The 17201-nt window shown below is 41.4% G+C and overlaps 1 protein-coding gene across 8 annotated transcripts in view; it reads left to right on the top strand.

Moving 5' to 3' along the window:
- The window catches only part of LOC134665038 (myelin transcription factor 1-like protein), a 315775-nt gene extending 299471 nt beyond the window's left edge, over window positions 1-16304 (top strand). For 4 of the 8 annotated variants that reach the window (XM_063521813.1, XM_063521812.1, XM_063521819.1 and 1 more), the window contains 6 exons: window positions 1534-1747; window positions 12131-12340; window positions 13095-13157; window positions 13488-13777; window positions 14054-14214; window positions 14759-16304. In XM_063521813.1, the coding sequence (XP_063377883.1) occupies window positions 1534-1747; window positions 12131-12340; window positions 13095-13157; window positions 13488-13777; window positions 14054-14214; window positions 14759-15061 (1241 nt within the window). In that variant the 3' untranslated portion in view covers window positions 15062-16304. Of the gene's footprint in view, window positions 1-1533; window positions 1748-12130; window positions 12341-13094; window positions 13158-13487; window positions 13778-14053; window positions 14215-14446; window positions 14508-14758 lie in introns of all 8 variants that reach the window. The other 4 variants (XM_063521815.1, XM_063521820.1, XM_063521817.1 and 1 more) reach the window with 3 other exon arrangements.
- The last annotated feature ends 897 nt before the right edge of the window (window positions 16305-17201 follow it).

Here is a 17201-nt window from a genome sequence, read left to right as displayed (position 1 = left end):
GATAACGTTATTTTTTTGTTCATAATAGGCACATACCTAAATTAAGAAATCTTGATTAAGTAAACAATTAGAGCAAAGATATTTTTACATCTCAAACTTCCCAAATTTCATGTTCCACCCCCTCCACAAGGGGTTAGAGCCCCCCACACGTAAAACACGTCGTACAAATTAAAACGCGACCGCGATAATCACTCCCCGTACACCCTGTGGCGTGTAGCGAGCAACGCGCTGCGCGGTGTAATGTTGCTAATCTTAGCTGGCAGGCGCTGTGCCATGCCGTTATTGGTATTCTTGTAGCTTACCGACCGCAAGCGAGCGTTGGCTTCGTCCAAGCCAGTATAAGTATGATTTTAGACTAAGGAGACTCCGGCCTTAAAAGTGACATAGGTAGAAACTCTTTATACACATCATGAACACACTTTAAGACGCATCGGAATGCGGAATGCAGTCATAATAAAAACGAAATCTAATGTCTTTCTATTTTCTCCGTAATTTATATTTATAAACTTGATCCAGTATACTTACTATAACTGCATGGCACATAGTAGTAAATTACGTACAGTTTATTTTATACCGGTTTACTTTAGACAGCTGCTCGCTTGCGCTTGTTACAGGAAAACAGAGCATGCGGTAACTGATCGACGACGCGGTTCAACTTTGCCATCGGGTGCACATGTGTTTAAAATTAAATTATAATTATTCTCTACGTCGACTAATGATGTAATAGAAACTTGGATGGGGTACAGTTCGAAAAACAAAGAACGCGATGCTGTAGTCTAGATATTTACTAAAGATAGAAATTGCATTAATTAATATTGATCTACCGTGGGTAAGAAAAACCAGTATCGTAATTAATTTATTAACTAAATAATGCATTTTTCCTGTTGTTTGTATTACTCCATCCCGATTTTAAGTAACACTTAAAATTATTTGTTTTATCTGTCTGTGCGTAGATGTACATAGAGTAGCAGACTAGCAGTTAAAGTGCTTTCTGCACGGTCTCATTGTATTAGGCACGGATTTGTAGTGTCGACCGATGTTTTGGTTTCGGCAGGTTTCGGCATAAAGATGTTGGTCGGACACTAGACACTACTAATTGGTGGTTTGCTACCAAATTGTATTACTTACGCTCCGAGCTGTGACTGCACGGCACGCCGGTTTCACACACACGTGGTTAGAACACGAGTTGTGAATACGACAAAAGTCGGGTGTTTACCTTTATGGAGCCACACGGCGCGATTCGGGAAATGATTTAAAGATTTACTAGATATTAAATAGTATCACATATCTTGATGTTCCACGACAAAAGGTACCATTGCCCCGGCTGAATATTGGAGCTGCGTTAATAATAGCATAAGCGCCAGCCTCCTTAAGGTACCTTTTGCTGTGGAACGTCACACATCTTTACCATTTCATATCTAGTGAATCTTTAAATCATTTCCCGAATCGCGCCGACACTTTTCTCTTAGCGCCGTTAAGTCCATGGTATTTTAAGTCCTGAAACAAAGACCTGAAAAGAAATCATTTCCACAGGTTACGGCGGCGTCAGCCCCCACCCAGTGGCCGGCTACGGTCTCGGGCAGCCCGACTACGCGGCGGCGGCGGCGGCGGCGGGCTACGGCGGCTACCAGTACCAGTGCGGCGCGTACCCCCCGCCGCCCGCGTACCCGCCGCACGCGCCTCCCTACTCGCCGCCCTGCTACATGCCTCCGCCGCACGCGCCGCACGACAAACCTAAGGATAGCAGGTGAATATTGCATGTTCATGGTGCAGGCCGGCGTGGCTCACTCCGCGATTTCGTCGCTTTGCTACAGGGCCTACAGGTAGCTAAATGTACATCCGTTCCACACCAATTTTGGTGGCTAGCCATAAGCCGCGCGTGGCGCTGTCGCCACCTAGCGGCCATAAGTACCTGTCCTGATCGTAACAGACGCGTTTTGTTAGAGAGTGAGTCTTCTGTACCTAGTTCTAAATTTTATTATTTATTCTGTGGTGCAGGTTGCATCAACATTTAAAGACTGCTGCTTACGCAGCACGGCTGAGACCGATGCGTCTGGCACTCAACAAACGCTAGCATAACAGCATATATTTCCATATAACATCAGGCTTGTGCAAGCGTGTGTCTACGCAGGGTGGCTTGTAGTACCTGTAGCCTTTATCCAGAGACCTAATCAAAAGATCTCACATTCCATTATATGTATTTTAGCCTCTATCCAGAGACCTAATCAAAAGATCTCACATTCCATTAAGTATATGTATTTCGAATCAGTTGACATATCAGAATTGCAATTCGTCTTGGTAAGTTTTCATGTGTGTTGGAGGATAGATCCGGAACGGTGATAGTTATCGTATTGTTGTCCCGCTGCTTGGCGCGGGTGCGGTTCGTGCGGGTATAGGTATGGAGCGCGCGCACGCACGCGGGTGCTACTCTAGGTAAAATCCGTCACACGCGTCTGCCCCAGTTAGCGTTGCTGTTGCTCATACTTGATACTATCCGTGCAGGTGTGCAACCCCGCCAGCTAGCGCACGCCCTTATTAATGTATGTATGTACCAGTGTAACTATTATCACTGCCTTAAAGAGTGCAAGACCGATCAGCGAATATTCAAATGTGAAGACGAATTGGAGACGCAGTGAAGGTTTCATCCAAATAGGCGCCCCAGGAAAAAGAAGATGAATATATTCATATTACATGGGTACAGTCATTCGACTGTACCCATTATTTAGGACACAAAATTCTATTTATCCTGATTATTTCAATCCGTCCCGATAACTTATAATCTAGGTATAAAAAGAGAAAGAAAGGAGTCACCAGTATGATCAGCTACGTCGACGCAACTGCGCACCGACGTCATTTTCCATAGCGCTGACCAGACACCGACAGACGCCGACGCCGCGACGCGACAGGCGTCGGCGTCTGGTCAGCGCTATGGAAAATGACGTCGCTGCGCAGTTGCGTCGACGTTACGTCGACGTTGCGTCGAGCAGCGGCCATAGAGTTGTAGACGCCGACGCTCGAAAGACGCTAAATGTGGGGTGGCCCTTAGGTATTATCATGCCGCGATCAGAAAGGGATTAGAAATAACAGATTTCCATACACTTATGTCAAAATCAATATGGATTGACAGCTATCTCAATCCCTTTCTAATCGCGATTCAGTAATACCTCCGGCAACATAATTGGCGATTCGTAAACCTAATTAACGGTCCGATTATTATTTTAATAAAAGTCAGCAATTAGATCTCGATACGATATGGATCGAATCTGTTAGTGTCAAAAGCGACGCTTCTTCAAACAAAGACGACACTTTTGACACTGACAGATCCGATCCATATCGTATAGAGATCTAATTTTTTAACTTTTATTTAAAATTAGAATCAGGCCGTAATTACATTCATCATAAGGCATTCCTAATGTATAATTTTATAAGGTGTCATATTATAATATAATAAGGGGTTTTAGTTTGCATCTACATTGCAGAAACAACTTTTACCTTCCTACTTCCCTAAATACCTTACCTAATCACTACCAATTGATAGTAAATAACGCGTAGTAACTAACTACAATTGTCACTAAGCAGTTAGTAGGTACTATTAGTACCTTGGTAGACCTATTTAAGTTACATTGCATCAACATGCCCGCCGCTTGTCCTTGCTCGGAACAATAAGGAGAGCGTGATGCTCTTAGTTTTAATTTAAATCATAATAGGTAGTATAGGTACCTTGATTTAACTACTGGTAACGCAATAGTTATGGTATGTAGGTTAGGTCAAAACTGTCAGTTTACATTGCCCCTTTCCAGTTACCTATATGCCAGTTTACGTATACGTCTAGCCTCGTGCCGCCCACCATACAAAATTATAGCCAAGGAAGATAGAATCTTATTGTATTTTCAATTAGGTTGAATTTCATTTGTACGAAAATTTTTCGAGACAAATGAAATGCTACCTACTTTATTTTTAATTAAGGTTGACATTCCATCGAAACTAAGTGTACATCCTAATGTACATTGGGCGGCACGAGGCTAGAGTTCTAGACTAGGCTAAAAGGTCGTGGTAGATTGGACTAAGTTAGAGGTTCCAAGTTACACAAACAATTATGGCTCCTCTACACGATGGCCCAGCGCCGGACACTCCAAGGGACGCATTTATGCGTTAGAGGGAGCAAGTGATATTGCTATCTCATTACCGCATGGCTGCGTCCCTTGGAATGGCCGACGCTGGCCCATCGTGTAGAGGTTGTGTTTGTACTCTGCCTAATAGTGGCGTAGCTAGGCGTGGGCGAAGTGGGCCGTCGCCCACGGTCTCGCGCCGCAAGGAGGGCCTCGCGCGAGGCCCCTTCGGATACAGTGAAAGAAAAGTGCCTCGCAGATGCGACTTCGCCCACGGCTAGATTAGTTCACGCTACTACGCCACTGCCTGCCTAGATCAGGCGTGGCTCATTCCGCGATTTCGTCGCTTTGCTACAGGTAGCTAAAAGTACCTATACATCCGTTCGACCCCAATTTTGGGGTTTGCCATAAGCCGCGCGTGGCGCTGTCGCCACCTAGCGGCCATATCTGTGCTAATCGTGACATCAGACGCGTTTTGTTAGAGAGTGAGTCTTCTGTACCTAGTACTATTAATTATTTATTCTGTGCCTAGATGCAGGTATTAGAGTCAGGTACCAAGTGGTTAAACTATAGGTAGGAGTTATGTTGGTAATATTGATTAGAGTATCCAGAACACGTCGGTGTACCCGGTACACTGTACCGGATATATCACACTTACGCTACGTCTTACGTAGGCGAACAACGCGCGAACGCGGCGCGGCGCGGCGCGGCGAAAGCGGCCGCCGCCGCGCCGCGCCGCGCCGCGCCGCCTGACATTCGCGTGCAAATCGCGCCGCACCGCGTTCGCAACGAGATCGCTTACGTAGGACACTTCTATGGGCATCAAAGGATTGATTTCGCCGCGCCGCGCCGCGCCGCGTTCGCGCGTTGTTCGCCTACGTAAGACGTAGCGTTAGCTTAGCATCACACAGCGATAAAAATATAATCGAAAATCAACCGGAAGTGTTACTTTTACCAACGATACTAACTTATCTAAGCATAAGCTTATAGCCTATTGGTAGAGGTACTTTATAAATGTACTGATAAGGAATTTTTATTTGAATATTATTAAGGTCAACCATGGTTTGCGTTACATAGGTACCTACTATATACCTACCTATAGATTGGAAATAGTTACGAATGTATCAACATAATATTTAAAACTTTCGCGTTTTGAACAGATATTAAACTCACATTTATAGACGGGTCTATCGCGAAATTACATTATCGCGAAATCCGCGATAGACCCGTCTATAAATGTGAGTTAATATGTGTTACGATCAAGTTTAGTCCTACAGTAACAAACGAAAGAATTAACACTACCATAAAAGCAAGATCGGAATCGATATCAAAGTACAATTAGGTATGATGCCTTTCAGTATTTGATAAGCATAGAAAGTAGGTAGGTAACATAGCTTTTAACTCAAACATTTTTATAACTTCATTTAGGTACTTATCTACGCAGGTATGTACATAGATACATCAATGAATGATCGACCAATTGGCACGTGATCAAGCTACCAGGCATTGATGTCACCAAGTTTTTAGTATGTACCTAGTTGTAATGATACTACTTAGGTACTTAATAGTAATAACTACAATACATTTCAAAACTATGAAAACAATTGTGGTGTCGAACATCAAACAAATGTTAACTAGAGTTATTTCGATGTGTTCTTTATCCGTTATTCTACATTTAAATCCCCTGTAAACAAAGAATGGAATTTTACGCTGGTCCGAGCTCACGCATCCTTCTTTTTGTGCACTTTGAAGGGCACCTCGAGGTATTTAAAATGGCGTTATATAAGCGTTAACTCGGCGAAAGTAGCAGGTAGAAGTTTTAGCGAACTCGCAAACATTTAAAAAGAAACCCATAAAAGCCTGGCTAATTATAAAAGTCGGCAAGTCACCTTGATAACGTGACTTGCGAATGTGTTAATCATACTTTTTAAAGCGGCTAAAACAACTATTAAACAAACTATTTCAACTAGAAACTTTTGTAACTAATGCAAAAAGTGGTGACATTGTGAATTAATAATAAATTCAAATTTAAAACAATGCCGTTATCGTTATTATATTCTGTAATTGAATTGCGATTTTCCTGTGTTGTTGATCAATGACTCGACGCGCGAGTGACGTAAGCGGGCAGCCCTCGCGAAGCATCGTGGCCGTCCCGATACTCGCGCCGCTGGCATATGAGACGCGCGAACGTTGCGTTTTGACGTTTGAATTTTTAACGGTAATTTTATGTAAAACCTACTTTAAGTCAAAACTAATATGTAGAAGTAATAAAACTTTTCATCATAAACATTAACAAGTGAATCTGTGTTTGAATTACGCAATATAAAAACAGTTTGAATAAGTTTTGTGTCGTGACAGCAGTGTGAAGTTCGTCAAGTATCCGAACGCGTACAAGTCACAGTCGATGGATCAGTCTAAATATACCGGCGCCTGCGCACCACGCTGTGCGCCGCGCTAGATAACCAGTTGAACGATAAGATACACAAATAATAATATCCGTGCCATTATAGACTTTACGCCGAACACAACTATGCAACGAAACAGGTATGTGTCAATATCAACACTTTACATAACTTTCCAAAACTTTTGCTAACTTTTCAAACTATGCTAACAAAAGACGTACAAACTTTTGTAAACATTTACACACGCTTCACGTTGATAGTGATCGTATATTTAGCTATTAATGGCGACCAGTTCACGCTAATTTATGATTTACAGCGTGCGTTCTAGGTTAATGCCTTGAGTTACTAAAATTGGATACGTTAAGGTCGCATAACAATGCGTCGGCGGAACTTTTTTTTAGTTCATTATTGTTTGTTAGTTCGCCGACCGTAGTAGATGTTTCATTTTCTGTTTGTTTTAAACAAGTTTTAAATAGTTTTGCTACTTTTTGTTTTGTTAAGTTGTTGTTGTTTTGCTAGCTATCTTCACGAGGAGTTTTTCGGTAAACTGGGCTACCGAATACGGGGTCCCGAGGCGCGGGAGAGGGAGCTAATCCAGTGCCCCGTGATAGACTGCGACGGCTCCGGGCACATTTCTGGCAACTTCGCGACGCATCGCAGGCAAGCCGCCGGCACACATTGCCGTAACTATAGCATTGGCGTTACCGTTACTGGCACCCAAGAACAGCTGACGTTACTGGGCCATTAATAATTTATTACTTTTTTTCACTTGTTTTTTATGTTTGTATTTTTGGCGGCGCCACCGTCTATGTGGATTCTTTTAAGAAAGTTTTAAATAGTTTCGCGCGTTACGTATAAACTTTGTTTAAAACTTTTATAACTTTTTAAAACTCTTGTCATGGCGACGTTTTGTCTCCGTAAAGTCAATATTTGGAAACAATCAAGTAAGAATGATAAGGATATTAATTTATAAGGACACGATTATGTATTTTGTTAGGTTATGTGACATTACGAGTGGCATAGTAAGTAACCTGACAACCTCACAGTAGACATGTGATTAACCACGATGAAACTCAAAACCACGTTCCTTGCATTACATTAAGTATGTCTGCTTGCTCTTGACATGCTGTCTGTTATTTATACTTTTTTCACACTTGAGAAGCGAAACGTACCTACCTATTCTGTTTCGCAGATGTGATAAATAAGGCATTTTTAGGGTTCCGTAGCCAAATGGCAAAAAACGGAACCCTTATAGATTCGTCATGTCTGTCTGTCTGTCTGTCTGTCTGTCTGTCTGTCTGTCCGTCCGTATGTCACAGCCACTTTGTTCCGAAACTATAAGCACTATACTGTTGAAACTTGGTAAGTAGATGTATTCTGTGAACCGCATTAAGATTTTCATACAAAAATAGAAAAAAAACAAAAAATTTTTAGGGTTCCCCATACATAGAACTGAAACTCAAAATTTTTTTTTTCATCAAACCCATACGTGTGGGGTATCTATGGATAGGTCTTCAAAAATGATATTGAGGTTTCTAATATCATTTTCTTCTAAACTCAATAGCTTGCGCGAGAGACACTTCCAAAGTTGTAAAATGTGTGTCCCCCCCCCTGTAACTTCTAAAATAAGAGTATGATAAAACTAAAAAAAATATATGATGTACATTACCATGCAAACTTCCACCGAAAATTGGTTTGAACAAGATTTGGTAAGTAGTTTTTTTTTAATACGTCATAAACCGTAAACCGCAATTTTATTGTGTTACTTGCTGTTACGGAACCCTTCATGGGCGAGTCCGACTCGCACTTGGCCGCTTTTTTGTTGTCGTTAGCCGTTGAAATGACAAACATTGCTATGTCAATAACATTCTGCAGTTTAATTATAGTGTCATTAAGAAATCACTCCTAATAAATTTGTAGTGTATATGTCGCAGTCGGATCGTATAATCCGCCGTATTACATTACGGCTAGCCGTTTTCAAAAACAGGGGCGTTTTGAAATGCGGCGGTTTAAGGATTAGCCGTATTGAATGCGGCTGAATGAGAATCCGCCGGAATGTATTCGGCGCCATACGTTCTTCAACACGGCTAGCCGTAATGTAATACAGCGAGTCATTAGCCGCCGCTTTGACAGTTTTTAGTTCCCATTTTTAACACTCGTGGCGCTGCCTGACAAACGCTGGGGTGTCCATCAAATCTGGAGTTTGTCGGACTGTTTCTTTTCAAAAAAAAATTTCCTTCGCAACTTAACTAGACGGAGCCCCGCTTCGCGGGGCTCCTATTTCTGAGCGGTTTGCCCTTCGGGCATCTGAAGCTACCTAACGCACCTAACCTACCTACCTATTGATTAAGTGAGACGTCCGTGAAAACATTACACTTTGTGGAAAAAAGCGTAGGTAGGTAATTAGGTTAGGTTCGTTAGGTAACTTCAGATGCCCGAAGGGCAAACCGCCCAGAAATAGGAGCCCCGCTTGCGGGGCTCCGTCTATTTAAGTTGTGAAGGAAATGTTTTGGAAAAGAAACACATGTAGTGCAGTGGGACCATGGTAGAAATAAATTAAATTGCAAACATTGTCAAACTCCGGTTACGTAGGCGACCGAAAGAACTGGTCACTCTACAATGTACGATGCGGCTAAACGTGGGCCGCCTTATTGAAGAACGTATCGCAGTGACAATCCGGCTAACCGTCGAACCGCCGCATTTCAAAACGCCCCTGTTTTTGAAAACGGCTAGCCGTAATGTAATACGGCGGATTATACGATCTGACTACGACATATACATACATAACAATTCTTTATCTCGATCCTGATAAGATAAGCAAAACTTAATTCAAATAAAATTCCAGAAGTTTTCAACAGTTAAACACACTTCGTCATATTCGGGTTTTAATCGAACTCTAGTGAGATGATACACTCTAAGTAGTCGACATAAGGACCCTTTTTACGAAGCAGGCCTTTACAATAGAAATAAAAACCGTTTCACCCCACCCTAGTTTGGTCGATGCTGTGACGTCACAACGTTTTTGAATGGAAGCTTACATCTTTCTGAGAAGGGCTGGGAATCAAAGTAGCCCCTCTGTACAAACGTGGCCCTCACACTTTCACAATAGCTCTTTAGTTTCCAAGCGATTATAGACCTTATGATATAATAACCACCACGTGTTTTGCATTGGATTAGTGTAACAAATAGTGCAGGTACTAATTATGCAGGAATGGCAAATACTGGTATGAACATCGGATTATTTATTTATGCAAAAAGTTTTAAACTATGTACTTAATTGTACTTTTTCAAATGTTTACTATTCAGTTATTTCATTTCCAACTCATGCTAGAAATTATATTATACGTCTAGTTATTTCCTGTGTTCTGCAGAGTCCCCGGGGCAATATTCTGGGAGTGCAATATGGCTGTATTAGCGTGGTGCACGCTGCAGTGACAATTGCGCCCCTCAACGGCAATTTGCGCATTTCCGCGCATCCAGCCGAGGCAAATGACACCGTCTAGCCGCTAAACACCACCTCCCCTCTTCCGGGCAGATATTCTCACCAATATATGTGAGATCTCTGTGCACGTGCAATTGGCACAGATCTCGGGGTTATTCGTATACTGGTTAATATGACGCGATGAGAACAGCCCTGTACCTAACCGACTCCTTACAAAGCTGCCAAACTGCCCGATTTCCTTTCTTAAATTAAACTTAGGTAGTCCTCTAGATCTCCTTTAGGAGCCCATTTTCGATAGGGAAGGTTAAGCCGCAAACTCACTGCATCCTGAAATCTGTTGTGTGATTCTGATTCCACATTATTTAGTCACACATTTTGCGCAGCAACCGTAGCTGTCGGGCTACAAATGCGGATTTAGTGCCTTAGATGTTCAATATATGTCAAGTTCATACGTCTGGTTTATTATGATCTTGATCTCTTGTTTTACCTAGATAATATTAAATGCGAAGTTACAGTGTCCGTAACTAAACTAAATGTCATTATTTCCTTTTAGAATGTTTCCCCGGATATTGCCTATAGGCTGCCGATTGGTGTCGTGTTAGCTCACTGCCAATCTACATCACTGTTATGAAAATATGAGAATTAAACAATATCATGTTTTCTCACATACATACGTCGTACTTTTGTTTTTGTCTTCGAAAATGACTTCGCACCGATAACAAAACAGAAAGGCAGATTTGTAAGTGCGTTGCATTGATAAAGTGGGAGAATGGAAGCTATATGGACCCTGATTACCTATATTATGATAGCTTAGCTCGTACTCCTACATCTAATGATTGCAGTAAATATTGCAAATTTGGATTTTCGCTACATATAAATGTCTAAGTAATATATTTCCTAATGTCAGATCGTTATTACTATTAGCCTTCATTCATTACCTTAGTATATTATTATACGACACTTATATACTTACTTGTATTATTGCGTTTTCCACGTTATCTGCCTGCTACATACGTAGTGAGTTTTAGGTACCTGCGTAATGTGGTAGCTTAATACATACCTATCAGTTGGTAGAAATTACGAGTTTATAGAGAATTAACCTTACCAAAACCTGCACTTTGGCTAACCTAACCTAACTTGACTTTGTGTATTGTCACCAAAACAAATGTATAACGACGTATTAGCAAGATGACGAGTGGGACATTGAGACGTGTTCATAACTTATTATAATTTCAGTATCGTTTTTATCATTCAAATAAATTCATTAGCTATTTTATATATACAAAATATTGAGAGAAGCGAGCCAAATTTCACTAAGACGTACTATTTATAACCCGTTCACATAAACAAATATATATGTGTAAGTGTTCTAAATAGTGTTTCATCTCAGTTATAAATAAAGTTAATATAAACTAGCGCGTTCCTGCCCATAAAACGCGGCACATGCATTCATCGAACCACCTATTAATACCGCCAAGTGCATTACCGGCTGAAATACTTAGTACAATACAGTTACTATATCTATTTAGGTAATTAACATTAAAAACTAGTGCTACTTGTATAGCTCGAGTCGCGATACAAATACTTAAACTGGGACGTTTCATTAGAGACTTCTAGAGTTTAAGTCTTTAATTATGCCAATTATCCGTTGATATTAAAGTTAATTAACCCACTTTTCATGTGTGTAAGATATATTAAATTTTGAAAACTTTTTACGAGTTTGGTCTTAATTTGGTAACTTTAATTAGTATAGTTACCTATAGAAACGGTTAGATTTAAGGGTAACATTGACTTAATAATGTTATTAACAGTAAGTTCAACGACTGCATGGCTTAAATTTACTTTTAGTTAATTGTTATCTAATGAAAGTTAAATAAAATAAAATTTATCTAATGAACCATTGTGTGGATATATCTCCCTTCCTTTCTCTTTTCACGCCCGGTTTATGGTTGGGGCTTCGTCCCAAAACTTAAAAATTATTTGTCCTCCATAAGCCGCCCACCACCACCGTGTCTAGGTATATTTTGTTATACTCCACTGATAATAACAAAATGAGATTAAGAAAGCTGCCTCAGTAGCTGCCTAATGCAGCTTGATGACCACTTTATCCAACGAATCCCATCTATCCAAATCATCTCCCGTATCTCCGCTCTTACCCGTCACGCCATTGTAAGCAGTCTTTATATGTGCAGCCTGTCGGGGTGTCCGCGCGCCGACCGCTCCCAGCTGCAGCCACACTCGCAGGAGCTCAAATGCCCCACGCCCGGCTGCGATGGCTCCGGCCACGTCACAGGGAACTACTCATCACACCGCTCGCTGTCGGGCTGCCCGAGGGCCAACAAGCCCAAGAGCAAGCCCAGGGATGGACAGGACTCCGAGCCGCTCAGGTCAGTTGATGTCTTTACTGGTGAGGGGTTTGGGTTAGGAGGAGCTGGTTAAACTAATGAGTGTTTTGGTGATGGGTTTGGGTTGGGGTGTAATTGGTTAACACTTTAATAATACTTAGGTTATGGATGCAAAGACATTTATTAATACAATATACACCTAAATGCTGATTGTACTTAGTGTAGGAATAAACAGTCCCGACTCCCGACATAGGTAGTCCTATATCTAACCCTCCCATCGTAACTATAGGAAAAACTAGAGACGTATTTAACGTCTGCCTAAGTCGCAAACCTCGTAACTCCATTTCAAGGAAATTAATAATTGCTACCTTGGACAACAATACTTAAAGTCGTAAACCTCGTAACTCCCCCGAGGTTTGCGACTTAAGCCAATATTATTAACACCTAAGTATGCTTCTTTCTGACCCTTTTTATGTCGCAAGTGTTATCATAATAAATCTCTCTCTAACACACATAATTTCATTCTGTCTACAATGTTAGTTCTTGTGACGTAAATTCACGATGAATTGAGAAGAGGGCCTTGGACCGTATCCGACTCGTACCTAATGTTTATTTAGCATTCAGCCATTATTCATGTATGGTATACAATAAAGTATGAAAATATTATTCAGAACCGAAAACAACTCGCTCGACTACTTTGTAAACCTGATGTTTCCCTCGATTTGCAATTACGCCCCGTGACGAATCTCTGTGTAATTTATTTTTACGATAAATTGGTTATTTGCACGCTGCTTAGATGCCCTATACCGGGCTGTGATGGATCTGGACACGCTACAGGGAAATTCTTATCGCATCGAAGGTAAGATTTTAACGCGAAATCGAAAGTAGTAATATGTAGATGTAACCGTAGTTGTAGCGTAAGCTAAGTAGAAACTCAGACTTCCTTAGATACGTTGTACATAATAGTGAGCAAAAAAGTTCATTCGGTCAATGCGAGTCACTAGAACCCTTCTGGCTTGGCTAGCTTTTTACGTAGTGATTGTAAGCTAGTGGGCCAGCGAGACTACTAGTGACAGGCATCAACTAAATTAACTATAAACTTCGCTGTTTCCAACGTATCTGCAACCCAACCTGTTTGAAGATCGAATCACTGAATTTCCTTCATACTTATCTTGTCTATTACCTCCAGTGCCTCGGGCTGCCCGATCGCGAACCGCAACAAGATGCGAGTGCTAGAAAGCGGAGGAACCGTAGAACAACACAAAGCGGCCGTGGCGGCCGCGGCATCGGCCATCAAGTTCGATGGGGTCAACTGTCCGACCCCAGGCTGCGACGGATCGGGGCATATCAATGGGTCATTTTTGACGCATCGCTCGCTGTCGGGGTGCCCTGTCGCGGGCGCCGCTACCCCTACACCTCAACCAAAGAAACCAAAGTACCCTGATGACATCACGCCGCTGTATCCTAAACCATATTCAGGTACTTAATACATACTTAGACCTATTTTCTGCATCTTAGACACGCTCGAGTTTTGGCTTTAAGAATGATGCTTGTAAGTAGGTGCCTAGTACCTTCATCATCCTGAACCTATGTTAATCCTGCCTACCTTCTTAATAAGGGTTCCTAGTACGACTACGGAACTCTAAAAATAGTTGTGTTTAGGCAGAGAGAATTAAGTATGGTATAGGTGTTACGGGAAAAGTGTTTTAAAATCGATTTTATATGTCGTTTCAAGAACCCCTTGTATTTTTCCAGGAATGGAGATGAACATGCAGACGGGGAATGGTGAAGACCTGATGACCCTCGAGCAAGAGATCACGGAGCTGCAGCGAGAGAATGCGCGGGTAGAGTCGCAGATGATGCGTCTGAAGTCTGATATCAACGCTATGGAGACACACCTCAGCCATGGAGAACGGGTAAGAATGATTTTATGTTACCATTAATGGTGCAATTACAGCAATTCTGTCGTCTTGTACGGTAGTCCGTTTGAAGCGTATAATAATTTTGTAGAGTGGACTTTAGCATCAAATAAATACTGAGTAGGATAAGACGACTTTGATTACTGTAATTGCGCCGTAACTTGACTTAGCTTCTTGCTTCTTCAGTTGATTCGATTAAAAATATAATTATTTTTGTCCGTAAACGTAGATGGTAGTGTCATGGCTCCAAACAAGTCACACAGCCAACTTTGAGTGCTACTAACACCATTGTGAGTACCATCAAATTACTTAACGATTTAGTAGCCACTCGGGTCTGGAAGTCAGGATAAGTTAGCCTTTTTGCTTTAGCTTAGTATATAAATAAGATTCACATTAATCTAAGGTTCAAAACTATTTGGTGTTGCATAGGTTGTCCCAACAAACTGTAAGTCGACAAATTTTGCTAGACGACTGATAGTCAACACTACCTAACGACTCTCTTTAGATCATAAACTTTAATTCCTGTTGTTGTTGTTTGCAGGAGAGCCAGTTGATATCCCAACGGAACAATAACCTCACAGACTACTACGAGAGTCTGCGCAACAACGTGATCACGCTGCTGGGTCACGTGAAGCTGCCGGGCGGCGAGTCGGCGCCGGCGTCGGCGGCGGGCGGGCCGCCGCCGCCGCCCGACAAGCCCGCGCACGACAACTTCGACTCCTACCTCACCAAGCTGCAGACCCTCTGCTCGCCCGACGGGTACTGCCCTGACGAGAACCGCCCTATATACGAGACCGTCAAAAATGCGCTACAGGACTTCACCGTGCTCCCGACGCCCATTTAAGGTTCACAGAGCGCCGCCGACTCCGAGCGCCAGTGAGCCAGCGAGCGCTTAATACGACTGAACTGACTTAGTGCAATTGAACTAATGTGCGATTAATTGTGCGAACTACGCGCCAAAGATCGACAGTGTTCGAATTAAATCGATAGATTAAGTGACGATTCGTGACCGAATTGAACTGTGTGCAGTGTCGCTCACGCGAGCTATTCTCGGATGTGTTCCGCTTAGGTAACTACGATGTCTGTTCGTTTTGTAAACCGTTGTATACGATGACTTCTCGGTGACTTCATCACGAAGATTCGCTCTAACTTAATGATAAGATGGACTTAAACATAAGCTTACATACATAAATGAATTTTAACCACCGTTACTCGTATATGCGTAAAATAAATGTAATTGTTAGGGAAGAAATTTATACTATTGTATGTAAGCGATTTTAGCCCCACAACACACATAACGATTTCAATAATGTAAATATTGTACTTTCAACAAAGATTAATTCGTCTATGGATACAGGCTGCCGTCTGCGGCCAGGGTTTAGTGAAAATTATAAATAAGCAGACTCAGATTTTTATCATAAACCTAGTAGGTGATAAGGACAAGTGTTAAATATTTGTTTAAGTTCTCACCCTGGGATGTGCCAAATGCTTCAGCCGCGGAGCGCCCGCCCGGATACCTATCGAACGAAATAATTATTCCTTTAAGGACCTTCTAGTCACTTTTTGTAAATAACATTGTGAATATGTAGTTGTTACGTCGCCAGACGTTTACACTAGGACGTAAGATCTCATTAGATCGGGTAAGTTAATTCAGTCATTAATTGATAATTTTAGGACTAAATTAATACTTTCTTTGTTAGCCAATGTTCACTTCACTGTGATTATGTTACGTGTTACGACTTATTTGTTGTTATCGACCTTACGGAATGTGATAGCTTGTTCGACTCGAGTTAGTTAATTTGCAATGTACGTTTATTTGTGCTTACCATGTGTGCAATCATTGTTTTACAATTGTAAGTAGGTGACGTCTTTCACACAATTCTGTTTATGATGCGGATGTCTCGTTTGTTGTTCATTATTTCACGCAACCACATTGGTACACTGAAATCGATACTACCTACTTATATTCGCATTTAAATACTAAAACCTATTACTATGTTACTACTCTGATTGTCATATACGTTTCTGTAATATATTGAGTATGTGTTGTTAAAGAGAATAAAAATAATAAATACCTACCAAGATTATCGCATCAGTTTTTGTTTACCCATGGTTTTCCCCTTCTTATTTCCGTTCCTAGGCTTTGCGGGGATTTCTCTCTGTCACTCTAATTACGCCTTCGTTGGAGTAAAAGAGAAAGATCCCCGCAATTTGCGAATTTCGGTTTTCGCGGTAGCCACTCTGTGGTGGTGTGCTGGTGTGGTTATGGGCAAAGTAATTGAATAGTATAAATGTTTCAGGCGTTTTCCCTAATTCTCTACATACATATATTTCCCTGAAGATCGTTTTAAATAATGTGATCTAAACATAATTTTAGCCCTTGTAACAGGACTAAAAAGGCGGCAAATTTAGAAAGGAAAGGGTTGTCCATCCATAGAAAACTTTAATTTCGCGCCTTTTTTTATTGATGAAGTGGTTTTGTCTATGTACCTAGGTATATACAATTATACATGGTATATACTTGGTCAAGCAAATCTTGTCAGTAGAAAAAGGCGCGAAATTCAAATTTTCTATGGGACGCTGTCCTTTTGCGCCTACATTTTTCAAATTTGGCGCCTTTTTCTACTGACAAGATTTGCTTGACCGTCTATAAATATATTATTTCCATTCCGTTACCATTTTTCGTAGACTTTGTATGACGGTAACGGAATGAAAGGATCAATAGAAATTTTGGGATACAGCTTGGCAAAAAACAGTGGAAATTAAAAAGTGTAAACACTGTAGAGTTAGACCGTAAAAAGTCTGCAGCGATTTTGATAGCCCACGCAGTGCAAGTGTCATTTTAAACGTCAAACTTCAATGAAATTATGACGTATAAATAACACTTACACTGCTTGGGCTATCAAATCCGCTGCAGACTTTTATTGGTGCGACTATAGTGTCGTCCCTTTCAAACCAATAAATATAAGAAAACGGGACGACAC

Source organism: Cydia fagiglandana, chromosome 6 (genome assembly GCF_963556715.1).
Source record: "Cydia fagiglandana chromosome 6, ilCydFagi1.1, whole genome shotgun sequence".
Classification (NCBI taxonomy): Eukaryota; Metazoa; Arthropoda; class Insecta; order Lepidoptera; family Tortricidae; genus Cydia; species Cydia fagiglandana.
The sequence above is the reverse complement of the archived record's forward strand: the minus strand, read 5'-3'. Positions and strand labels throughout refer to the sequence as shown.